This window comes from Acomys russatus, chromosome 21 (genome assembly GCF_903995435.1).
Source record: "Acomys russatus chromosome 21, mAcoRus1.1, whole genome shotgun sequence".
In the NCBI taxonomy this organism is placed as follows: Eukaryota; Metazoa; Chordata; class Mammalia; order Rodentia; family Muridae; genus Acomys; species Acomys russatus.
Window position 1 is genome coordinate 57,368,713 of NC_067157.1, and position 25,572 is coordinate 57,394,284.

General features: G+C 51.0%; 1 protein-coding gene across 1 annotated transcript; it reads right to left on the reverse strand.

The window, feature by feature from the left end:
* Positions 1–5,018: 5,018 nt before the first annotated feature.
* On the reverse strand, positions 5,019–24,267 carry LOC127205287 (protein unc-93 homolog A-like). The gene is given in 12 exon segments (XM_051164492.1): positions 5,019–5,284; positions 9,778–9,909; positions 10,445–10,580; positions 11,994–12,211; positions 14,066–14,081; positions 14,083–14,126; positions 14,129–14,191; positions 15,974–16,203; positions 16,595–16,776; positions 19,187–19,321; positions 19,563–19,616; positions 24,177–24,267. Coding segments are annotated over 10 exon segments (1,374 nt in total). The 5' UTR covers positions 19,274–19,321; positions 19,563–19,616; positions 24,177–24,267.
* Between the last annotated feature and the right edge of the window lie 1,305 nt (positions 24,268–25,572).

Below are 25,572 nucleotides of genomic sequence, written 5' to 3' on the forward strand. Positions count from 1 at the left end.
ACAGTTTTTAATTTCCCCCTCCATTTGAGAGGATAAGTTTCCAGAATCTGTGTTCACTCTGTACTTAAACTGGGCTGAGGGAAAGGTGGCCACCCAAGCTAGCAGCCATTGCCAAGAGCACTTGAACACAGAGATACGCCTTCTGAGCACCACATTTTCAGGCAGTCTGGGAGCCGACTCTCTAGGTTCCTGCTGTATCTCGGTTCTGGCTCAGCTCTCTCCTGGGCTGAGTGCTCATGTGACCTCGTGGAGGGCTTGAGAGAATGTGCTACCCCAGTAACAGACACACAGAGTCTGGGCTTTGTGGCACTGAGCAGCCCCAGAGAAGCATCGTCTTGTCCCATGGCCCAGGGTCCCTCAGCCTGTGCTTATAATCCTGGTTTGCCCACCATCATGACTGAAATCCACCCTGGCCCCCAGTGTACTCTTCTGAACTTATATAACCAACTCCTATCCAAAAGACAGAATGTACCAGCCTCTCTAGAAGGAGCCCCCCATCATCTCCCCAAAGATGATTTTATGTTAATTGTGTGTGCCTCTCCTTGACTAACTTATTATAGGATTATCGAGTTTGTTGTGAGTCCTTGAGCGGTCCTGAGGTCACGAAGACATACACAAAACTCCACACTCTACAGTCACCCTCTGTCCCAGTGCACAGGTGCTGGGCCTACAGTGGGCTCTCCAATGAATGTCACCTGGTTGGAAGGACTGCTGGGGAGAGAGAGTGTCAAGTTCCAGAAAATCTGATTGCTCTCATGTCTCATTCCAGAACGATAGACAGGAAACACTTTCTGTCCCCTCATCTGCATGGAGCAGAGTTGTGGCGCTCACTGGCCCCTGCCTCACTCCCCTACACACACAGCAGCACCACAGCCACCTACCTCACTCCCTTGCACACACAGCAGCACCACAGCCACCCATCAGAGCCAAGCCGGGTGGGTAACTGGGCTCTGGTCTTCACTTCTCTCCCTGAACTGTCTTCCTGGTTCCTCCCGCTCCTAGTTCTCCGTTACCCTGCAAGGCCCGCGGATGCAGACCTCAGAGCTCTGCTGTCCTCCACCCTACCAGGCAGTGTCAGGCTCTGTGTGTGATCTGTCACCTCTGTGACGGGACCATCCAACTTTGTCATCTCTCCTGTGAACCCCAGGCCCACTCTCTATTGGTAATGTCCATGAAAACAAAAGTGTCCATAACATATCCGAATTAACATGCCCAGTGCCAGGATGGTGGTGTCCCCCACAGGTCAGACATTCTCCAGGTAAGGAAGTGACAGTTCTTTGACAGTTAGGTCAGCCTGCTGGGCTTTTTCTTGGCTTCTCTGTCTCTACACCCTCACATCCTGCAGAGTGCAGGCGTTTGCACTTGTTAATGCAGTAACCATCTCCCTGACCTTTCTTCTCTTACCCTGGTCCTGTGTCCTGTGTCCTTGTGCTTCTGGTGACATCAGTTACCCAACTCATTCATGTTTGTGACAATTTTCTGTTTTGTTTCTTTTGTTTTGTTTTGTTTTGTTCGAGACAGGGTTTCTGTGTAGCCTTGGCTGTCCTGGACTCACTTTGTAGACCAGGCTGGCCTTGAACTCACAAGGGTCCAGCCTCTGCCTCCTTGAGTGCTGGGATTAAAGGTGTGCGCTGCCGCCACACCACCCGGCAGAATTTCTGTTTTGACACTGCTTTGCTGGCTGTATCTAAGACAATGTAAATTAAACACCTGTCAGGTGAAGCAATGAAGACTTCATAATGTCTTCGTGTGGTACAGTCCTGTGTGATGTGTGAGCCTGTTTTGTATTCTCTGTATTAAGGATGCACTAGGAGAAAATAGGCTTGCATCTCAGAGGGCTGTTACTGGCCTGTGGGGCAGAGCCACAGAGGGGCAGGATGGGAGGTGGCAGGGAGGAGGAAGGAACAAGAGAGGTCCCAGGTAGGAAGGCTTTCCAAAGCAGGAACAGCAGGCATCTGAGTTCTCAGCAGCAGGGTGTGAGTGAGGTCCACATCTCCCATGTCAATGCCCTCAGACAACCTCTCTTAAGGATGCCACACCATTCTCAGAAGGTCACACAGGCATTTGGGAGACAGGGATTTACATGCATGAAGCACCTAAGGCTACAGGTACATATCTGCATAATCTTTCCAGTTCCTGCGTCGCTTTACACCCACCGGAATGGCTAAGATCAAAAATGCAAGTGACAGCACATGCTGGCAAGGATGTGGAGAAAGGAGAACACTCCTCCATTGCTGGTGGGAGTGCAAGCTTGTACAACCACTTTGGAAATTAATTGGGTGGTTTCTCAAAATCGGGAATAGGTCTACCTCAAGACCCAGCTCTACCACTCCTGGGCATATACCCGGAAGATGCTCCACCATACAACAAGGACATTTGCTCAACTATGTTCATAGCAGGCTTATTCATAATAGCCAGAATCTGGAAACAATCTAGCTGCTCCTCAACCAAAGAATAAATAAACTGTAGTACATTTATACAATGGAATACTACTCAGCTATTAAAAAAAAAATCTTGAAAATTGCAGGCAAATAGATGGAACTAGAAATGATCATCCTGAGTTAACCCAGACCCAGAAAGACATGCATGGTATATTCCCTTATAAGTGGATATTAGCCCAACATAGATGTCCTCTGAGAGTCTCCACCCAGGGATTGGGACAGATGCTGGGACTCACTGCTGGACTCTGAGTGGAGTGCTGAGAGTGGTATGGAAGACCTGAGGGGCAGAAGGACCCAGAGGGTTCAGGAGCCCCAGAAGGAGACCATCAAGGCTGGCTGATCTGGATCCAGGGGGCCTGCACAAACTGTTGTACCAACCAAGGACAATGCATGCAGTAAACCTAGACCGCCCCCCACCCCCCCCCCCCCGTTCAGATCTAGCCAATGGAGACTCACTCTCTACAGTTGTGGGAAAAAGCAGGACTGCCTCTGACATGAACTCTGATGCCCCCTATTTGATCACTTCTCCTTGGTGGGGAGGCCCTGCGCCACACAGAGGAAGGGGAAGCAGGCTATCCAGATGAGACCTGATAGGCTGTGGTCATATGGTGGAGGAGGAAGTCCCCTTCTGTCAGAGGCCTAGGGGAGGGGAATAGGGTGAAGAGGGAGAGAGGGTGCAAATGGGAAGATACAAGTGAGGGGATAAGAATTGGCATTTAATCTGAATGAATTATAATAAAACTAAAAAAAAATTAAATAGAAATTCCCCACCCCTGTCACTGATGACCTCTCGGGGCACAGGATGGAGACGAGGGAAACACTTTGGAAGAAGAAAATTTACTCTTCAAGGAATCCTGCATTCCATGTGGGAACACCAAGGCATGCAGACCATCCACCATCATGACAAAGGTCTTAGGTGAAAAGTGGGGGTGGAAAAACGGCAGGTGTGCCACTGATAGAGATGTTAAAGATGGAAGGCGTGAAAGGGAGGACGGATGAGGACAGCAACTATAGAGAGGGCATGTGCACAGAGCCCACGTGCCATAGCTGACCCAATCATGGCCACAGCATGTGCACAGAGCCCACGTGCCATAGCTGACCCAATCACGGCCACGGCATGCGCACAGCCCACGTGCCATAGCTGACCCAATCACGGCCACGGCATGCGCACAGAGCCCACGTGCCATAGCTGACCCAATCACGGCCACAGCATGTGCACAGAGCCCACGTGCCATAGCTGACCCAATCACGGCCACAGCATGTGCACAGAGCCCACGTGCCATAGCTGACCCAATCATGGCCACAGCATGAGCACCTGGAAGGAACTGTGCATGAATTATGTTTGACCATTGTGTTTCCAGCAAACGTTTGAAAACCTTCCAATGGCTTCTAACATGCATAATCCCTGACATGGCAAGCATACATGTGTGACACATGCGCGCGCGCGTGCGCTTGTGTGTGTGTGTGTGTGTGTGTGTGTGAGAGAGAGAGAGAGAGAGAGAGACAGAGAGAGACGAGAGAGGAGAGAGAGAGAGAGAGAGAGAGACAGAGAGAGGAGAGCGTGTTTAGAGTGTATTTTTATTTAGAAAAGCTGCCTGAAATTCCAAGAGGCACAAGCACCGAGTGGCCGAACACCCAATGAGCTCGACTGACTTTTTAAAATCCATTTGTCAAATTTGTAGTGTTAGATGTTCACCCAGTTAGTAAAATTGTGGTTATTCTAATAAGCACAACAAAACCAAAAATTGAGATAAACCTATTCTGGAATTTTTCGGTGTTTCGTTTATATTTTGTGTGTACATGTGCGTGTGCGTGTGTGTCTGTGTATAAAAAGGAGGTTGACATTGGGTGTCCTTGGTTGCAATTAACCTTAGTTTGGTTCGGTTTGGTTTTCAAGACAGGGTTTCTCTGTGTCACCCTCGCTGTCCTAGACTCACTTTGTAGACCAGGCTGGCCTCGAACTCACAGAGGTCAGCTTTCCTGTGCCTCCCAAGTGCTGGAATTAAAGGCGTGCGTCACTATACCCATCTTAACCCTAGTTTTTGAGACCAAGATTTTCACTGGGCTTGGAGCTCGTGGGCCTGGCTAGCTGTTTCCTCCACGGGTCTCTCTCCCCTGCCTTCCTGTGCTGGAGTCGCAAGCATGCTCTACCATTCCCTAATTCTGATTTTTTTTTCCCATGGGTGTTAGGGGTTCAAACTGGACTCCATACGATTGGTCTGGAAAGTACTTTACTGGCTGAGCAGCTCCCCCCACCCCACTACCTAGTTGTTTTCTTTTTGTAGTATTGGGGACTGATCGTGTAGCCCTGTGCTTGCTAAGCAGTCACACAAGCTCCGGGGTATATTGCCAGCCCTGTGGGTATACTTTTGATCTCTAGGAGTAGAAAAATGTACTGGAAATTTGTTAAATTGAGAAAAATACATATAAAAAAAACCCCTACAGATGGTCTTCATAACGCCCACGGATCGCTGAAGCACCTGTGCAGAGCTGGGTCCCTCTCCTGAGCGCTGCTCCACAGGACGCCTCCTCCGCTGAGCTCTGCTGAGCGGCTTCTAGCCCACAGCTTGCCTGCACTCACATTTCTGTTCTCATTTCTTCTTCTTCTGCCTGGCTTTTCTCTTCTGCAGCAAGGGCCTTGCAAACAGCCCTGGATTCCAGGTGCTCAACAGTCCCGTAAGCAACCATGGCCAGACTCAAGGCCCCCGAGAGAACATAGAGTTTGGTGGACACGCACAGAAATGAGCTGTACCCGAAGGCAATGACGAACCCCATGGCTTCCCCAAGGCGGTAGTTGGCAAAAGCAGCTTCTTTGTTCTCTTCAAATAGGACACCATAAAGAGCTGGAGGAGAGACAGCAGTGAAGATGAGATGTGTTTAAGACCTCAAACAGGCCGGGGAGATGGCTCCATGGGTTAAGCGCCCATGTGCACACATGAGTGCCTAAGTTCAGACTCCCACATGCACAGAAGATGCCAGGTGCTAGCCCGTAGTCCCAGGGCTGGGACACAAGAGGGAGGGTTCCCAGGGCTTGCTAGCTGGCTGACCCCCCTGGATCAAACAGAGACTCAGTCTCAAAAAAAACCACTTGGAGCATGACTAACACAATGCCGACCTCTGTTGTCCACATGCATGCATGCACATACATGCACATACGCATGCAGATACCACGTGCATACACAAAAACACACACAAATACCACCCATGGACAGACATACACAAAGACCTCAAACACGATCCGTTATGATCCTGAACATAGGTTTTGGTACAGCAAGTTTTCTTGGAGAAAAAAAAAAAATCTAGATATTTTTCTTCTAAAAAAGAAAAAGAAGAATAAAAGCATAGAATGATGCTGACAAGTCAGATGACATCCTCGGGCAGTGGGCAGCAGAGAAACATGGGAGTCACAGAGAATTAGCTGCTGGAGGGAGCTGGCCAGTCCTCACTCTAAGGATGAGGGAAAGAGAGCAAAGGATTCAGTGTGTGTTGTTGTGGGGTTTGTGGCTCCCTGGAGAAAGGGCCGTAGACTCAGTCCAGTTATAATTAAAACATGTATTGATTAGCTGCTAGCAGGATGAACCGCTGCTGAGCCCATGTGAGATTTCTGGAGAATGAGAGAGAAAAAATTTTTTTTCGAGACAGGGTTTCTCTGTGTAGCCTTAGCTGTCCTGGACTTGCTTTGTAGACCAGGCTGGCCTTGAACTCACAGCGACCCACCTGCCTCTGCCTCCTGAGTGCTGGGATTAGAGGTGTGCGCCACCACAGCCTGGCAGCCTGGCGGGAGAGAACTTTTAAAGGGGAAAACCACAAGAATCCGGTCAGTATCTGCTCAAGCAAAAACTGGTTCTTCTGCCAAGCAAGTGAGACATCACAGTGCAGGGTGGGGCTGAGCCCCTGCTCAGTCCCCAGGACTACGGAGAAATGAGTTACACTGGTGGGACCCACATGTGTCCCCTCAGGGTATGCCACCAACATTTGGGCCACTGTACTCTACCACGCGATGCTCACCCCCAGTCCCCAGAAGTACAGTCAGGGCTGCTTTGAAGGTTCCCAGACTTTTCTTACTAGTTCTGTGACTTCTATTTTTTTTTTTTTTTTTCTTTTTAAAAATATTCTCAGCAGTTTTGGTTTGGGTTGTTTTTTTTTTTTTTTTTATTTTAAATGGACACATAGCACCCCTGGATTTGAATGTGGGGCCAGAAGTGTCAGGGATCTGGGCAGAGCAACCACTTTCCCTTCAGGAATCCCTGTTAATCAAACCAGCCGCAAGGAGAGGTGTCCACATGGGCTAAAACCAGACAGACAAGTGAAGGGAAGGCACAGGAGAAAACAGGTGCCCTACTACGGCAATATTTAGATGGACAGGTGAGGGGGCATGGCAAGCAAGTGACCGTCCCTGTATCAACTACACACAAGTGCAAGGTGGAGCCCAACATAGGATCCAGAGGAGGAAATGGGGCTTGTGGTAAACTGGGAAAGTTCCAGAACATCTGCCCTTTGTGAGTGGCAGTAAACCCCTGTCCTGATAGCAGCCAACTTTCCCTGGTTATGAAGGATGGTTAGCAGTTGGGCACTGGACACTGGCTCTGTGCAGACCTGGTGCTGTCTCCTCAACTTCTCTATAAGCATAAAACTCGTAATTTACAAAGAAATTTGTTTTGCTCTCAGCTTCGGCCTGACCTGCCTGCCTCATCTATTCAGGGTACTCAAGGCTGAAGTGACTTAGATGCTGACTCTAGTCCTCAGATGAGGTGACGTGATGAGCAAATGTCTCCTCAGATGTTTGAAAAGCAGGTTAAACAAGCAGGGCGCACGGAAAAGTCAGTCTTCATGCACTTATGAACTTGAAAATAACCCCTTCAGCAGCGAGCAGGGCAAAGTGTATTTTTAGATGAGACATTCCATGTCTTAGATACGGTGCAGTGAGTGGCATGAGAGAGTTGCTATAGCAACTGCATCCATCCTCAGCTGTCAGACTGAATGAATCAGAGTAGCTGGGGAGACTGAAGAAATTCCAGGAGCCCTCAGGGTACCCAGCCCCAGCGAGGGGAGCGAGTGTCTGAGTCCTGTGACAGGGTGGGAAACTGAGGGGAGGGTGGGAAACGGTGACTCAGACAGTGGTGGGCTGAGCTTCGTCCATTCTATCAATGAGAAGAGAACACATTGCCATCCTTGTGTGTTTATGTGCACGCATGTGCAATAGGTGTACACATGTGCAATAGGTGCAGGCGTGTGCAATAGTCGGAGGAGACCATAGGAGGACCACTCTCAACTTTATTCCCTTGAGACAGGGTCTCTTCCTAGAATTTGAGCGTTCTGTCTTTCTGCTAAGAGTGCCTGCCCAGCAAGCCTCAGCAAGCCTCCTGTCTCCTGCCACTCCCCTGCCCCGGTGCTGGAGTTACAGGTTCCATCTTGGGGATCTAAGGTCCCCAGATGACTCAGGTCACCCTGCTGTCCCAGCAGCAGCTCTGACCCACTATGCCATCTCCCCACCCCCACACAGCACTATTCTTGAGGTGTGGCCAAAGCTACACGTGACTTTCCATGTTGAAAAGGGACAGACAACCATGTGGATGCCTTGTGGATGTGCTGTGCTGTGGGGAGCCGGGAGGAGACAGCTACAGGGACTTAACACTCAACAGCATTCCCACTGAGGTAGCTGCAGGCACACGTGCTCAAGGGAACTGCTTCTGGGAAAACTGATTTATCTTCTAACAACAAAAACTATACTCTTGCCTGTGTAAGAAAAATGAAATTATTTCCTTTTAAATTAGCATCCTTTATTCTACAGAGTCATTGCTCAAATCACTCACTGGACTCAAGTGCTTGTGATACACACACACACACACACACACACACACACAGAGATACACTGGGTTTTGGGTAATTTGCAAAGTTTAACAAAAGTGCTCTGTGACTATTTCATGCCCATAGAAAGAAAGAAAGGGGTGCTAAAGTAATTATCCATGTGTGTCAGAGGAAAGAAGCCAAAGTGCTTTTACTGCAATGATTTTAAACCTCCACATTGCTAGAGGTGGGGATAAAGCAGCCTGCCTCTCCTGGTGCCCTCCTTGCTTCCTTAGATGCTTTTGAAAATTCAGTGAGTTCAGAAGATCGGCAGCATGCAGAGAACGGGACTCTGTGTGTGTTTCAGTGAACTCTTTCAGGCCTGTGTAAGGCTTGATGCAATTCCTCTCTGGTGCTGACTGGATAAGGTGTCTAAAATTCTGAGGTGATCTGTGATGTCATCATCTTATAGTTTAGGACTTCAAAGAAACACTAAAGTGAGTTTCTGATTACCCCACCCCCACCACACACACACACACACACACACACACACACCCTGATCTTACATGAAAAATCTAGCCATTTCCTGTTTTCAGAGACTCTGGGCTGAGGGTTTGCACCTTGGCCTCACTCTGTCACCCACACCACACCCTGCATCTTTCTCAGCCTACTGCCCTCCCTCAACTACTCTGACTGCTCTCGGGGTAGAAGCAAGACCCCCAACCAATCCAGTGTGAATCCCTGGCATTTCTCCCACCTTGTCACACCATTGACTCTCCCTGCTGACGCCCTTGGAGCCTCCCTGTGCAGCCCTAGGCCCAGTGTTCCCATTCCACAGCCCACTGGGACAGAAGCATTCCATTACAAATATGTGCCAACCCCGTTTCTAGTCTCCTGACCTCCTGACCTCCTGACCCCTGACCTCCTGTCCATGCATTCTAATTGAACAAGGTCTTCCTCAGGTGGCCTCTACCACAGCTTCTTCATAGTCGTTTCAACTTTCTACCTCCAGTCAGCTCTCTAGGGCCAAAGGGTCACATTTCCTATCTATGGCTCTGTCTGAGAGCCACTGGCCGCCTCACATCCATTTCAGATTCCGACTGTCCATCAGGAGCATGACCTTCTGCCCACAGGTGTCTTTCTCCTCTGTGTCCCTTTCTCCATCATGTCCACAGGGCACGGGCGACATGCATTCTAATTTTCCGTGGTCCCTGTCTTGATGACCTATGGACCCTCTCTGTCATCGCTTCCCCTGGGTCCTCATCCGCGCACAGCTGTGAGCATCTGGGAACGCGCCTGGTGCCTCGTGGAGGCCCTTGCCTCACCTGATCCTCCTACACCACACAGGCTCAGAGATGAGACCACATCTCAGATCTACAGCATGGTCCATGAGACCCTCCCTTGGTCATGGATCTGCCGCCCACCCAGGGCTTTACTCCCCCTATAGAGAGCTTGGGCCCCACCCTGATGGCTGCCTTCTGGCCTTGCTACCCTTTAGACAGGTGACTGAGGGAGATGGCGGCACCGTGAGGCTGGACTGGGCACTCACCGTTGTTCTGTGTCTGCCAGACAGCGTCTGCCATTCCCCACAGGCCAGAGAGGAGGAAGAAGACAGGACGCTGGGCCGGGTCTGGGCGCCAAAGCAGGAGGGCAACAATGCAAGAGAGGTGGGTGGCGGCACCTGGTGGGAGGAAACAAGGCAGGACTGTGGCTGGCTGGCTGTTCCTTCTGCTTGTGATGGGAAGGGCCTCCGCGGGAGTCCGTGTTGGGAACCACCGTCACACTCGCACCCGTGCGCTCTCAGCTTTTCTAATGCTTTCATACAATGCTCAGAAAACAGGATGGTGTGGAGAAAACTCTGATGTGTGACTGACTCTAAGGGAGGCCTTTGGACTGTGGGGAGCCACAGCGAAACATCTTATCAGGGCTCTGGGTTGTGGGACCCCACCCAGGTCTCTAAACAGTATGGAGAGAGAGACCAGGAGAAACCTGAGCAGTGGTGGGTCTGGGCTTGCTCCCAGTGAGAGGGAAATGTGTACTTCCTTTTGTTGGAGGAAGTCAGGAGGTGTCAGGGGGCACAGCGAGAGCACCAAGCTACAGGGCTTCCCTTTTCTAGGCTCTTCTGCAGCCCTTCCTACAACGTACGGTCTTCACACAGCACCCTGAGCAAATGCTCCTGTGTGCTCTCGTGTGCGCCTGTGTGCGAGCCTGCTTACCCAGCATGTAGAGCACAACCCTGCCCGTGTGCTTGGAGATCTTCCCGTACAGCAGGGAGCACAGTGCGGTGACGGCCGAGAAGCAGATCATTACATAGCCCACGAAGTGGATGCCCAGGGCACAGGTCACGTAAGACTGGGGGGAAGCACAGAGCTCAGTCAGTTGCGCTTGCTGACCTTACTGCGGTTCCAGCCTGAAGCCGATGTGGCCTAGGACCGGCAGCTCCCAGCCTGGGAGAGCAACACTGACACGCGCGAGAGGGTCTGCTTTGGACCAGAACGGACACACTTCTTGGCAAACCCCTTCACACATTCTTTGACACGAGTCTGGTACGCACAGTGCTCTACACAGAGTTAACACGGACACTGGCAGGCCCCATCTTTCCTTGTTAGGCCTAAGGATAGACAGGTAAAGGACATGGGTCCTCCAGATGGTGAGGGAGGCCACTGGACAGCCTCGACACTTGGCCTCTCTTCCTGGCAGAATCAAGAACACTAGATGAAAGACTGGGAACAAGGATGCTGGCTGCATTGGCATAGCTGGCTGACGCTGGAATGACACGATGCCTGACGGGGAGGGAGACACTCGCAAACCACCGAGACATTCAAGATGTCTCGGGCATGGTGGCACATGCCTTTAATGCCAGCACTTGGGAGGCAGAGGCAGGTGGATCTCTGTAAGTTCGAGGCCAGCCTGGTCTACAAAGTGAGTCCACGATACCCAAGGTTACTCAGAGAAACCCCGCCTTGAAAAAAACAAACAAACAAACAACAACAACAACAACAACAAAAACCAAAAACAAAAAGAAAGAAAAGAGAAGAAAGGAAAAAGAGAAAAGGTAAGCCCAAGCATACAGCAGCCATCCAGCCTCACCCTGCCCCCTGCATCTGCACTAAAGCTCAGCATAAGCCCAGTGTGCCCTGGGAAGGGATCTCATTGCGGAAGGACAAGGCTGTTGGGGCAGGGTGGCTCCCTCCTCCTGCCGCACCAGGGTTCCTCAGAAAGACCAGATCCTGGAGACAGGCCCTGATGAAGACAGTCTCTGCATTGCTTCGCCACTAGGGAAAGGCCCACACTTTGTGTCGCTACTGCTTGTGTTGCCTCGACGTGAGGGGACTTCTGCAAGCACAGACAAGCCAGGTAGTGAGTGAACAAGAGAGCTGATGCTGGCAGGCCACACGGGTTTCTAGGCTGCAATACAGCCTATGAACGCTGGCCTGGGAAGGATTCTAACACTACTTGTGGATTTGCCACCTTCCCCTATGGTTAACAGCAGTGAGAGTGGAACCAGGTTGGCAGAAGGGACATGCGCCTTACACACAGCTGGTCACGCCTTCCTCCCCTCAGCTTTGTCCCTTCTAGGGAAGACACCTGGCTAGCAGGAAGTTCTCCCTTCAGGTAAGAAGTCAACACTTCTCAGAGACCCACGCCTCAAATGACTTGAGTAGACTCAGCTGCTGTAGGACCGGGAACACCACGAACCTGAATCTGCTCAAGGGCCCCTGAGGCACCTTCAGGCACAGCGTGAGCCTGGGGCGTCTCTCCTACCTTTGTGTACTCTCCAGACAGGAACCCCTGTTGGAGCCCACTGTACAGTGGCAGAAGCATCAGGAGGCACAGGCGCTTGTCTCTAAACAGCAAGAAGGTGGACATTACAGTGGACCAGAGAGGCGGCAGCCTGCGCCTTGTCCCTCCTCCATCCTCCAGCTTTTCCTCCACAGGCTCGAGAAACACAGCTATCAGCAGGACGGCCAGGACACCGCTGCCTAGAAGGACACACAGACAGGTGATGGTGCCACCAGGATCAGAAGTGTTGCGCCCCTCCTTGTCCCCATGGACAGCTGGCTGTCACATAATGGGTGACCAGCTCCACCTGATGGCGTATGTGTTAGGTCTACAGTGAACTTGTGGTTGTTTTTCACTTGAAGCCTGCCACAGCAGCTCAGCATTGCCACCACCCACAGAGGAATAGTGCGCATTTAAGGAAAATAAAAACAAAAGCTCCCCCAAGACAGATGGTGAGAGGAAACCAAAGGAAGGCACAAAGCTTTGTGTCATTCGAAGAGAAACATGGAAATCTATTCATGCCAGGCATGGTGGCGCACGCCTTTAATCCCAGCACTCGGGAGGCAGAGGCAGGATTGCTGTGAGTTCGAGGCCAGCCTGGTCTACAAAGTGAGTCTAGGACAGCCAAGGCTACACAGAGAAATCCTGTCTCGAGAAGAAGAAGAAGAAGAAGAAGAAGAAGAAGAAGAAGAAGGAGAAGGAGAAGGAGAGGAGAGGAGAAGGAGAAGGAGAAGGAGAGAGAAGAGAAAGAAAGAAAGAAAGAAAAGAGAAGAAAGAAAAAGAAATTTAATTCCTTGTTTGACACCTTGAAGGCCCTTGACCTGCTGCGTAGGCACAGGATTCTTCCAGCCAGCCAGATTTTATCCAGTGTGTGGACAGACGCTGTTAGCAGAGAAGGGGCCTGTGGGCCTGTGGGCCTGTGGGTGTGCACCACTGTGAGGAGCCACAGGCTACAAGTGAGGAGCTATAGAGTCACACACACACACACACACACACACACACACACACACACACACACACACACACACACCCTGCCTGTGGCCCATGCTTCCTTGAGAGCAAAGATAAATACTATACAGTCTGAGGGACAAGACCCGCTTAACACCCCTTTATATACATGTGTAGCTCAGGTTCTATTGAAATGAGTCATATTCATCGGGACTATCTGTGGCTACCCACGTGTCTACAGCAAAGCCAATAGTGAGTGACACAGTGAGACTATGTGATGCTCAAAGCCTGAATTACCTACTTCCTGTCCCTACCTACCAGGAAGAGTGCCACCCAAGGGGGAGAGCGTCACCATTTCACACACCCAGGCTCTCTAGGACTGTCTAAGAATGGTGGAGAGGGGGTGGGGTTCCATTTAGCCCACTAGTTTCCCATAGCTGCCTGGCCTCCCTGCTGCAGAAAGGAAACTGGTTGTGGGGGGTGGGACTGAGAAAGCACAAGCCAGGGGACCCCTTGCTGTCCCCACCACAGCGTCAGTGTAAACAGGAGGTCGCAGATGATCAGAGACAGCAGAAACACAGAAGCCTCTCGTGGCAACCCACCTCCGCCTCCTTCCTCCCTCTTGCTCTTCTACCCACATGCCATCCTAGAACTGTGCACCCCCATAGTGCAACGTCCACTGGTGCTCTGTTGGACAGCACTGGCCACTGAGTTTGCTTTCAGAGACTAGTGGCAGATATTGGCCCAGTCCTATCATCGGCAGGGGTTTTGCTTTACTTATTAAAGGTCAAGCGCGTGCTCGCGCACACACACACACACTACATACACACACACTACATTGCACACACACCACACACACACACACACACACACACACACACACACACCACACACACACACACACCACACCTACACACACTATAGAGCCTCCCTCACAATTGGAGGATCACAGAGACATAAGAAGCACCTGTCCTGGGAAAAACCTTCATGGCCATAGCATCCCTTCTGCCAGGTGAGTGTGGCGCGGGTTTCTACGGACAATGTTAGTTTTATGGGCTGTAAAGGACCTTCACCACAGTAAGAGGTAGGGCACTTTTTGTACGTACCAGTGTAGATTCCCAGCGGTGGTGTAGATGAGCTCCTGGGAGGGGTGATAGGTGCCGTTGTGGCCGTGGGACCCGTCAGGCAGTCTTTGGCTCCACAGGACATGAGCTGTCCCTCTGGGATGGCCTCTGGGAAGTTGGGATCAAGAAGACAAGGTGAGAAGTCTAGTGGCTAGTTGGGATAGTTGAGGCTAAAATCAGCAGGGAAAGCGTGGTCACCTATGGCAGGTAACTTCGCTTTCTTCTCGGAAAGTGAATGCTAGCTCCCTTATGTGTTAAGAACAACATGTGGGGGCTGCAGGGTTGGAACTGCAGTTAAGGGCACTGGCTGCTCACGCAGAGGACCGAGGGTTTGGTTCCCCAGCACCCACAATGTGACACACAACTGTCTGCAACTCCAGCTCCAGGGAATTGTATGCCCTGTCTGGCATCTGAAGGCAACTGCATGCCTATGGTGCATAGACATACATGCAGGAGAAACACTCATACCCATAAAATAAAAATAAACCACATATTCAGCAATAAATACCTGCCTAACATGACACACAAACATGCACGCACACAAGCACACACAGCACATACACACACACAAGTACATGCACACACACACACACACAAGTTGGAACTACTGTGATAGTCAGTGCTGTCAGTGTGTGGGGATCAAGGACATCAGCCTCTGCGCACATCTCTGAGGTGTGAGGGGCTACCATCTAGGTTAGTCTCTGGGTGTGCCACTGGGGGATTGTCTCATTACTCGGGGAGTAAGTGTAGTGGTCTGGGCGCATCTCACACAGAGCCTGAGTTTGACATCACTTCCTGTAGCATCTTGGCTGAGCGGCCGTGATTGTGCACAGGACCACGTGCATTGCCCTGTGTCTTCCCTGCCTGGGACACACTGTCTTCATGAAGGGAGGAAGCACATTGCCCAGGAGAAGCCAGACTCACAGCCAGGGTGGAGGGAGGGAGTCACCTAATCCAGAGCCTGCACTTCCGGAAAGTTCTGCTCTGAGAAAGGAGAAGGTGAAGCCTTCAGCCTGAGAGTGGCATGAAGTAGATGCTAGCTCTGTCCCTGGGTGGTACTGAGAAGGCTTGACAGATGTTATAACACTGGCCTGTGGGTCAACTTTATAGGGAAGTGAGCCAGGTAAATTCTTAGCTGCTCCAGGTACCCACGTTATACTGGCAGGAGTGTAGGAGTGCCATGTTGTCCCCAATATCTCCCCCCTCCCCCCCCATCCATGCCAGACAGCTGAAAAGACTCTAACCAGGTCACAAACAAGGCTCCAGCAAGCCTTGCCCTTCTCCCCAATTCCCTCCACCCTGCTGAGAACTGTTAGACTCCATTCCTAAAGCTAGCCACCACGTTCTAGCTTTTGTCCTCTTACTTCTCCTGAGGTTGACTACAAAGGTCCAGCTATCAAAGTATTGAAGTCCAGCAATCAAAAGCCCCCTTTGGCTCACCCAATTAACCTACCTAATCAAAATTAAAATGCCTCATCCTAACACGGAGTTTCCCTTTTTACCTTTATAGAGTGCCATTTTCCTGCGTGCCATGCCTGTCCCCTCTCTATCGAAGGCAGTCCTCTGTCCATCCCCCCCCCATTGCGGGACAAACACCTCCTTCCCTCCCCCTTCTCACTCTTCCTCTGTCTCCTGTCTTTGTCCCTTATCCATGCCCTCTGTCCCCCTGGGACAACACATCCCCTTTGTGCTGACAGCATGGTCTTGGGGTGTCTTGAGCTGACTTCAACCTTCCCTACAACACCCCAAGTCTACAGGGCACCTGTGGAAAGACAGCTACACGGCCTCGTGACTGTCCCCAGACTGTCCCCACCTGCCTGGAGTAAGGACAGGTATCTAGGTGGAGCCAGGACCCCACTATTCCCAAAGCCACCCAGCCCTCACCTTCACCTTGACTGGATGTCTGGCGGAACAGCAGTGAGGAGATCAGGTTGCCCCACACCCCGGACGACTGGAATATAAGGAAGAAGATGCCGAAGCTCTGGTTCACCACATCCTTGCCGGGCTTTCCCTCTTTCTCTGCTTGCAGATTCCCCACAATGGTGAGGTAGGTACACTGAGCCGACCACAGGGGGGCTGCACCCAGACCCAGCAAGATGGAGGTGGGGATCAGGGTGTACCTGCAAAAGACCCGGAAGGATGAAGGAAAGGAGGGGGTCAAAGCTGGGGGTTCAGGGAGTGGACTATTGGTCCCATGCTGGCTGAGTCTCCCAGAGAGGGGGGGGGGGTTAGTGGAGGGAGGGAGGGAGGAGAGAGAGAGAAGGTGAGGCCGCAGGAGAGATGCCAAGATAATAAGCTGAGCCCTTGGGTCAGGGGATGATAGGAAGCAGGCTGGGATGCAGGGAAAATGGAAGGGGTGCCATAACACTATCCCACTATCCCTCCATAGAAGCTGGGCGGGGGAGTCTAACTTCTAACGCCATAGCAGAGGTCTGCATGAGAGTGCATGTTGCACACACTGGGGGTAGGGGGTGGGCGGGGCGGGGACGGGGCTGGCTAGAGCAGCTGTACCAGTTGGCATGGAAGTTGCCCAAGGAGAAGGCCACATAGCAGCACATGGAGCCGGCGATGGTCCACTTGCAGCCACACCTCCTGATGAGGACAGGTGGGAGGAACAAGGAGGACAGAAGCACAGAGCCATACAGTGTACTGAGTGTCGCCACCCCGAGGCCGTCCTCACTGTAGAGGCTGCTCTGTGGAAGAAAGGGTCAGCCATCATAGGAGGGGACTGGGTCCAGTGAGGAGACAAAGTGTGATTGGGTGCTGGTCCCAGGCTCAGGGCCACCTCAAACCCTGGGCCACCAGATTCCAGCCTTCTTACACAAAGACACTGCAGTAAAGGTTAAAAAAATAAAATAAAAAAAGGTCATCTTCAGGTTCCGAGGACCAAGAGAATGCAGCTAGGGTTCAGAAACGTGTCAGTGTAAGACCTTCACCTCAGAGAAGACCCACTCAGAGCAAAGACCGGGTGCCCACCCTCCAGAGCCCTGTGCTGTCCAGCGATCCGCTGTTACTTCAGCTCATGAAGCTGATGTGAACTGAACCAAAAATCAACTCCAGACAGCTGAAGAGCCATTTCTAGGTTTTATGCTCGAAGAAACCAGGAGTGTTCTCTATTCTTCTGTCATTCGTAAGAGAAGATAGATGAGAGGAGGAAGAGGAGGAAGAGGAGAAGAAAGGGAAAGAGGAAGAAGATCCAGGAAGGGGGAGGAGGGAGCAGGGAGAGGAAGAGGAGGGAGGAGGACAGAGGAGGGGGAAGGGGAGGAGGAACAGGAAGGGGAGGAGGAAGAGAGCAGCAGAAAGACAAGGAGAAGGAAGATCAGGGGAGGGATAAGAATGGAGGAGAAGACAGGAAAGGGAGGAGGGGAGGGGATGAGGGAGGAGGGGAGAGGATGAGGGAGAAGCGCAAGGGATGAGGGAGAAGAGGAGGGAGGAGGGAGGAGAGGAAGGAGGAGGGAGGAGAGGAGGGAGGAGGGAGGAGAGGAGGGAGGAGAGGAGAGAGGAGAGAGGAGGGGAGGGGAGGAGAGAGGAGCAGAGGGGAAGAGTGGAAAGAATTGTGACAGCATCCCCCTGCATCATTCCACCTGTCCCTCCGTGTCCTGTGCCCACATGTGGGTCAGCTGTACCCAACAGACACTTGAGGCTTCCTCTAGCCAGGCCCTAAAACTCCTACAATCTATTTGAAAGGTGGGATCAAGCACCTCCCTCTGAAGTGGGGTTACCTGGGTGCCTCGTGTATGCTGAGCAGTGAGAAGCATGACTCCACCTGGCCCCTCAAGAACAGCTCTGTCCTGGGTACTTGACTCACATCTGTGAGCTTGCCTGCTTTGCATTTGTAGTGACACCCTGACAGAACTTGTCAGCCAGCCACATTACCACAGCAAACGGGGTGGGGTACATTTGTGACCTCCTATTGCCTCTGACTGCAGAGCACTGAGAAGGAAGGCAGGTGTCAGTATCTAAAGCAGGGCCAGAGCTTTAGAAGCCAGTGCCTACACTCAATTCCCTGCACTGGCATGTGCTGGACAAACTCATCTGTGCAATAGACATCTAAAAACAAGTACATGTATGTTGCACATAGTAGACCTAATTACATAAACATATATGACAATCTTTCAATCAAGCCAAGGAAAGGCTGGGAAGTGCTTTGCACTAGAGGGCCATGCAAGATGGTGGTGACACCAAAGTCAAAGCATCTGCTGCCTTCAGATGGGGAACACACAGAAGCAGTCAGAAACCCACAGAGCAGGCAGGGGCATTGAGCTGGTTAAGGCTAGTGCTGCATAAACTCCATCTTGAAAGAGAGAAAAGAAAGAAAGGAGAGGGAGGAGGGAAGAAAGGGGGAGGGGAAGGGGAGGGGGAGAGGGAGAGGGAGGGGGAGTAAAGGGGGAGGGGAAAGGGGAGGGGGGAAGAAAGGGGCAGGGGAAGGGGGAGGGGGAGGGGGGAGAGAGACAAAGAAGGAAAAGAAGGAAAGAGGAGGGGAGGAAGGAAAGAAGAAAGAAAGAAAGAGGAAAGAAGGAAGGATAGAGACAGGAAGAAAGAAAAAAGAGAGAGAAGAGAGATTGATCTCATTTTTACTATAATTACCACAGGGAAAGTTGTCAAATCCTCCCAGGCCCACATGGCCTGGATGCACATGACCCACAAGCCTCTTGGAGATGCTGCTTGCTTTTCATGCGGACTCACAGACTTGAGGAGGGAGGGTGCCGTAAAGGGCCAAAGGCAGATGGCTTTGTTAAAGTTCATAGTTTCGCTTAAAGCTTTTATAAGGTGAAATGAGGATTAACACTCAAATTTCTGCCCAACTACAAAGCCCAGGGCACATAAAACCCAGTGGTTCCATTTATCCCGTCTTAGCCGCTCAAAGGCAGTGTGTCCTGTCAAATCATCACCCAGCCCTCCCTCTCGTGGCCCCAGAGTCACACACACCTGGGCTATGGAGCTCTGGAGTCACTCTGGAGCAATGCAAACAAGACTGAATCTTGTAGCGCTTCATTGGAGGGTTGGAGGGGGAGGAAGGACAAATGTTCTGGGAAGTTGTGTGGAACGGTGTGTGTGGGGGAGTGGGGGAGTGACATGACGCGAGGAGAGAGTCTCTCTCACCTGCAGATTCTGCAGCCCTCCATAGGCGGTGAAGAGGAGGAGGAATCCACAAGAGACCACCAGGACATTCCTTAGGCTCCCCTCCATCACGGGAATGGGGGTCAGTGGATGTCAGCAGGTGGGTAAGCTTGCCCCCTAGAAGAAAGCAATTGGAAGACAGGAAGTGGGGCCTGTACCAAACAGCCCCATGACCTCTCTTTGAGCCAGAAGTAGGCGGCCATTAAGGCTGTGGACAGTCAATGCACTAGCTTTTGTGGGCCTGAGTCGACCTTATGTTCGCTCTGTGGGAAAAGATTGTGATGCTTATCAGCTCCTCTGCAGTTTTTCCCTATTGCTTTCAGATAGGAATGTCACCGTCTCATACATTTGATCGTACCTTGTGTGTCCAGAGAACTTGCCAAGGCCGCAAAACATGGAACGCTCTTCTGTCCTAAACGAAAGAAGAAAAAAACTTTTAGATTTCTCATCTAACCCTGAAAAACATTTAATGTTTGTTTGCTTGCTTGTTTGTTTGACACAGGGTTTCTCTGTGTAGCCTTGGCTGTCCTGGACTCACTCACTTTGTAGACCAGGCTGGCCTCGAACTGACCAAGATCCATTTGCCTCTCCCTCCCTGAGTGCTGGGATCACAGGCGTGCATCACCTCGCTGGCTCCACTGAGTTCTTAAGATATAGCTGGCACTTACTGTGGAACTGAATTTGGATTTCATTCAGTTAATTAACATTTAATTAGCAATTAATTAACATTTAACTTTTAATTAGCATTAAAAAGTCAGGTGAGCCTGTGTTAGACAGGCCAGGTTCAGAGTGTCAAACAGCATTCTCCACCCTGCATACAAGACAAGAAAGAAACTCTCCATCCTGGTCCTGGTGGCGCACGCCTTTAATCCCAGCACTCTGGAGGCAGAGGCAGGCGGATCTCTGTGAATTTGAGGCCAGCCTGGTTCACATAGAATTCCAGGTCAGCCGAAGCTACATAGTAAGGCCTTGTCTCCAGAGAGCACCCTTCTACCCAGTTATTAGTAAAGCTGATTGTTCTTAGATGTTCCCAAGGGGCTATGTCCTTGGTCATTTCTGCTAAGAACAGAACAAGCAAGTGACTCTTACAGCCTTGGTCACTGCCATGGCCACCACCAATGCAGGTGAGGCTCCTGTAGCTTTATATGAAAAGCCAAGCGTTGTGGAATCACAGCTTTAACTATTTACTAAACAAGGGTTATTATGCTGATACAGACTTGAGAGCACAGGATATGCTAATGAGGGAGAGAGACTGCCCCTCCTCGAAGCGCAAAGCGCTCACCTCACAGGCGTGAGGACCTGAGTCTCATCCCTAACCCAAGGAAAAATGCCAGGTGTGGTGTGTACTCACCATGCCAGGGCTTCCGAGGTAGGTTGGAAGAGGAGAGCAAGTCCCTGGGACACGAGGGGCCAGCCAGTGTAGCCTAATTAGTGAGCCCCAGACCAAACAAGAGAGAGCCTGTCTCAAAAGTGTTAGACAACATGGCTGAGGCTGACGCCTGAGGGTGTCCTCTGGCTGTGAGGCGGCTGTGAGAGTCCAAGAGGCTGACAGCCAAGAGAGCTCTGGAGCCTCAGCCCCTCATCACAATCCCGCAGATGCCAGCAGGACAGGTGAGCTGGCGGGGCTTTAAAGGGATGTGATACTTAGTGTCACGTGGACTTTCACACACTCACCTTGCTACCCGTTAATGAAATCTTAACTTCACTGAATGACCTCTGCTTAATTTGGGGGTGATGTCTTAGTAGGCGTCAACCCCATCATCCTGTCTGTGAGTACCCCAAGATGACATGCGTGCGATGATAGAGCTCCTAGTGTTTTCTTCTGCTACCAGTCTCTTTCTCCACTAGTGTCTCAGGCTTACTAGGACTGCGCTCTGGAGCTGTCAGCTAGCCCTGCAAGCAACTCCTAACAGCTGCTGTCCACACGCTCCTCACAGCCCAGCTAGACCTTCCAGGAGCCTCCGTGTCTATGAAAATACCCCGAGAGGTCTGGTTTCCCCTTGGCAAGTCAGACCCAATGTCCTCCAAGCCGGGAATGGGTTTGTGGCATCCGCATTTGGATCATGTCTGTTCCCCTGCCTTTTCCTTATTTGTGTCAATGAGACATTTGGAAATGGAAAATGTTCACAGTTGACAAGAGATGTTCTTCAGGCGTATCCGCCATGTTGTAATGTCAAAACATGTTTTAGTGCTGGGTTTTTTTTGGTTTGGTTTTGGTTTGTTTGTTTGTTTTCCGAGACAGAGTTTCTCTGTGTAGACTTGCTTTGTAAACCAGGCTGGGCTCAAACTCACAGAGATCTTCCTACCTCTGCCTCCCAAGGTTTTAGATAAGGATCTCTCACATCCAAAACCAAGGATGGTCTCATTGTCCCAGATGCTGCCCTTGCTGACTGACACATCCCTGCAGACCACTGGATGGGAGGAGAAAGAGAGAATACCGAAGCTGCGTGCCTGGAACTGATCTGACTGTGAAAGAGAACCTGGCAGGGCTAAGCAGTCAGACACGGACGGCACAGAAGGACCAGTCATCACCCATCCTTCAGTCAGCATCCGCCTAGGGCTGTGATGAACTCCATGACCAAAAGCAGCCCTAGGAAGGTGGTGGTTTAAATAAGAATGGTCCCCATAGACTCATATATGTGCTCAGTCACAGGGAGTGACACTACTTGAGCAGGGTTAGATGGCCTTGTGGGGGAGGTGTGGCCTTGTTGGAGGAAGTGTGTCACTGGGGGTGGGCTTTGAGTTTTCGAAAACCCAACCCAGTCCCCAAGTCTCTCTCCTCTCTCTCTCTCTCTCTCTCTCTCTCTCTCTCTCTCTCTCTCTCTCTCTCTCTCTCTCTCTCTCCCTGCTGCCTGTGGATCCGGATGTAGAATTCTCAGCTCCTTCTCCAGCACCCTGTCTGTCTGAGCGCCACCATTTTCCCCACCATGATGACAGATTAGTTCATCTCACAACGCCCAGGCCTCACTCCATCACTAAGGAAAGTCAGGTGGGAGCTGTCGCAGAGGCCGTAGAAGAACACCGCTTGCTGGCTTGCTCCTTCTGACTCAGTTGGCTTTCTTACACATCCCAGTGGCAGCACCACCTCAGCTCACTACAGTTCCTACGGAGGTGTCTCCTCAGTTAAGATCCCCCCTCCTCATGTGACTCTAGCTTATCAAGTAGATTAACAAGTAAAACCACAGCAACCAGAGCAGCACCTGTGTGGGGCCTGAGGCAATCCATGTGTAGGCATGAAATCACTTACTGGAGAGCAAATGAAAGGCCCGGTGCTTCACGTGGTGGGGAAGGAATGACCTTTAACCTCAGGACTCTGGACAATGCAACACACCAGCCATCAGCAGCCACTGCCCTGCCATTGCTCAAAGCAGGGACTTTGAGTTTCCAGTCACTTTAATCAGTAAACTCCCCACTGAGAAGTTAAAGATCGCTCTTCATTTGAGAGAAGTCTAAGGGATAGCTTTCTCTTTTGGGCAAAGTGCCTGTGTGAGCAAGCTACTATCGGCTTTCTTGGCATTCACATGTGAAATCTAAACGCAGCTATTATATCTAAACTGATCTATTAGTTTTCTGCAGGAAGATGATACACGCATATTCAGAGAACGGGGATTCCCACTTCCTTTTGGAATTCTGGAATTCTTGTGTTCTGGGAATAGGGGCACTCCGTGCCTTCCCGCTTCCCTTCTTAGCAGTTTGTATCCATGCAACTGCAGCTTGGGAAGAGGTTTCCTCAGAGCTGACAGCCAACCCCACAGTGTGTAGCAGCAATAGCCTGGCTAAGCAAATGGCCTCCTGAGTGAACAAAGAGCCTGGACACAGTGTTCTTCTCAGCGAGGCACAGCCAGAGCCATTCTGGCAAAGGCGATGACAGTGAGGTCCTTTGGCTGTTTTCCACTAGACAGCCCAGGCCCACCTTAACAACAGACAGCAGGAACCGCCCTTGCCCTCCCACTGCCGATGACTCCTGTGGTGCCCCAGGTAGGCAGAGATTGTGACCACCTGGAAATCTGGTCTAGAACACACTTCCACATATGATACTGAGTGGCCTGGCGAGCCAGCCACTCTTGACTGTGAGGCTTGCAGAGCCACTGACCACTCAGCTAAGGTACAGCCACCCTGTACAGAAGAAGAAGGGTAGATCAGGGTGTGGGGCTCAGCCCTACCTTATGCTCCATGCTGCTCCTGCAGTGCTCAGCTAACCAGAGCTCAGGGATCCTTCACTACCCCACTCCCACTCTCTAAAACAAGACACCAGGCCCTGCTTTAGGATATACCTGTGCATACACCTGTGCATACACCTGTGCATACATCATTTGTTTCTAAATGTCTCCTGTGTTAGTCCAGTCTCATCTGCATCGAGCCACAGATGCTTCCTGAGCTAACAGGGGTGGCCAGCACCCTGTGTTCATGGGGCCAAGTTCCAGGGGCGGAAAACCAAGACAAACAAGCAAATTCAGAAGTCAACCCAGCAAACTCACACGGCTGTAAGAGCTGGGCCAAAGACAGAGAAGTCAACAAAAACACACTCAGGTCAGGAAGCACACATAGACACCCATCTCCACAAGGGCAGCAGAGTAACCCCCACCACCCATAGCAGCTCCGACTCACAAATGCCCCCCAGGGGAAGACTGTCTGCCACCTGGAAGGAAAGCCTGGTCCCACAGCAGGTGCCGCTCAGCGAGGCAGGCAGCCCACTGTGTGCGTGAGAAGCCAGCATCTCGACAGATGCAGGACACCTTCAGGTGTGTCCACAGCACTCAGCCCAGGTGCACACAAGTGGTCATTGAGCTGGTGTGTGTGCTGTGCCTTCTTGTAACTGATTGTTCTGTCCCCATAAGCTAAGCCAAGTAGTATTAAGTTATTCTTAGAAAGCTCAAAGGACGAGTTGGAGCCTTGCTCCCACAACATATGTAGCCCATAAAGCTGGGACACTGTCCCCATGCTAGATAAACGTCACCCCGCGTCTATTTACCTAGTTCTGTGGCCTGCTTGCTTCCAGTCGATACCTGGTGCACGGCTTCTTTAATCTTGGTGAGTGTTAGAACGCCAATGCAGTTTCCAGGTTGAAATGTTAATGGCTGTGTCTTTAACAAAGCGCGTTGGGAAATCATTGTTGGGCAACACTTGGTTTTGTGTTAGCAAGCAGCAGAGCCTGTTTGTAAAGTGCCGCTCTGTTGGCAATGGTCAGGCGTGGACTAGGAACCATGCTGCAGTCACAGGGAAGCTTGAAGGGTAGGCAGCCTCTGCAGACAGACGAGGAAACCACACCGTGTTTAAAGGCCACTTCCAACATGTCCTATGAGAAATTAGCATCTGTGGGCCTGGAGAGATGCTCAGTGGTTAAGACCAGCTGCTGCTCTTCCAGAGAATCTGAGTTTGATTCCCAGCACAACGAAGTGGCTCACGGCTATGTGTAACTCCACTTCCAGGGGACACAATGGCCTCTTCTGGCCTCCAGGGCACCAGGCACATACATGGAACACAGACATTCATACAGGCAAAACACGCATATGCATAAAATTAACAGGAAAAAAATAGTATTTGGCTTGAAAACACAGGAAAAGCTCATTTTCATGAATAATCGCATGCATATTCATGTACGTACACATGAGTATATTATAAATATATGCATCTGCAAAGCATCATATTACATATTTGGTGTTTATAGGTGCGCGTGTCTGCAAACACATATTGTGTATACATACCTGCATACAGTGGCTGTAAGGTTTTAATTCATCAAGCCCTCCTCTGAGCAACTTAACTTCCTCAGGGAAAGGCGCCTTTCTGTGTTTACTATACTTTCTGTGTGCCTGTATACTATTCTACCCTCTAAGACCATCCAACTTTACGAAGAAAATGTTCTTAAGGCAACAATTCTTTTTAAAAAATTAATTTTCTTAGGAAGAACTCTGTGAAATAAACTAAGACAGCCACTGAGTGTGAGCACTCCCCTTCTCGGTCTGTGGGGATCAACCAGGGTCACGCCTTAGGCCACGGGTCTGGCCTCTTTCCAGCTAACACACACAGGCCGAGTCACGGGGCCTGCCTTATTGTCACGGGTCACCTGTGGTCATAATCTATGTTCAGCGTCATTCTGTCCACACTGCAGCTCAGGTAGGAAGGAGCGTCCAGAGGCACAAAACACTGAAGAGGGGAGGCTCAACCCGTGCACCCTGGCCTCTTAGGCCTTGCCCCATCCTGAAGGCCCTGAGTCCTAGATGGGAAACAGTTTTTACCATGTAGAGAGAAGCCCCAGGTACCTCCGGGAGCCTGGGTGAACTCTGGTACGCAGCTGTGCTAGCTTGGCAAATGTCTCCCAGATCCTGTACCTTAGATGTGTAAGTACTCTACCACAAAACCAAGCCAGA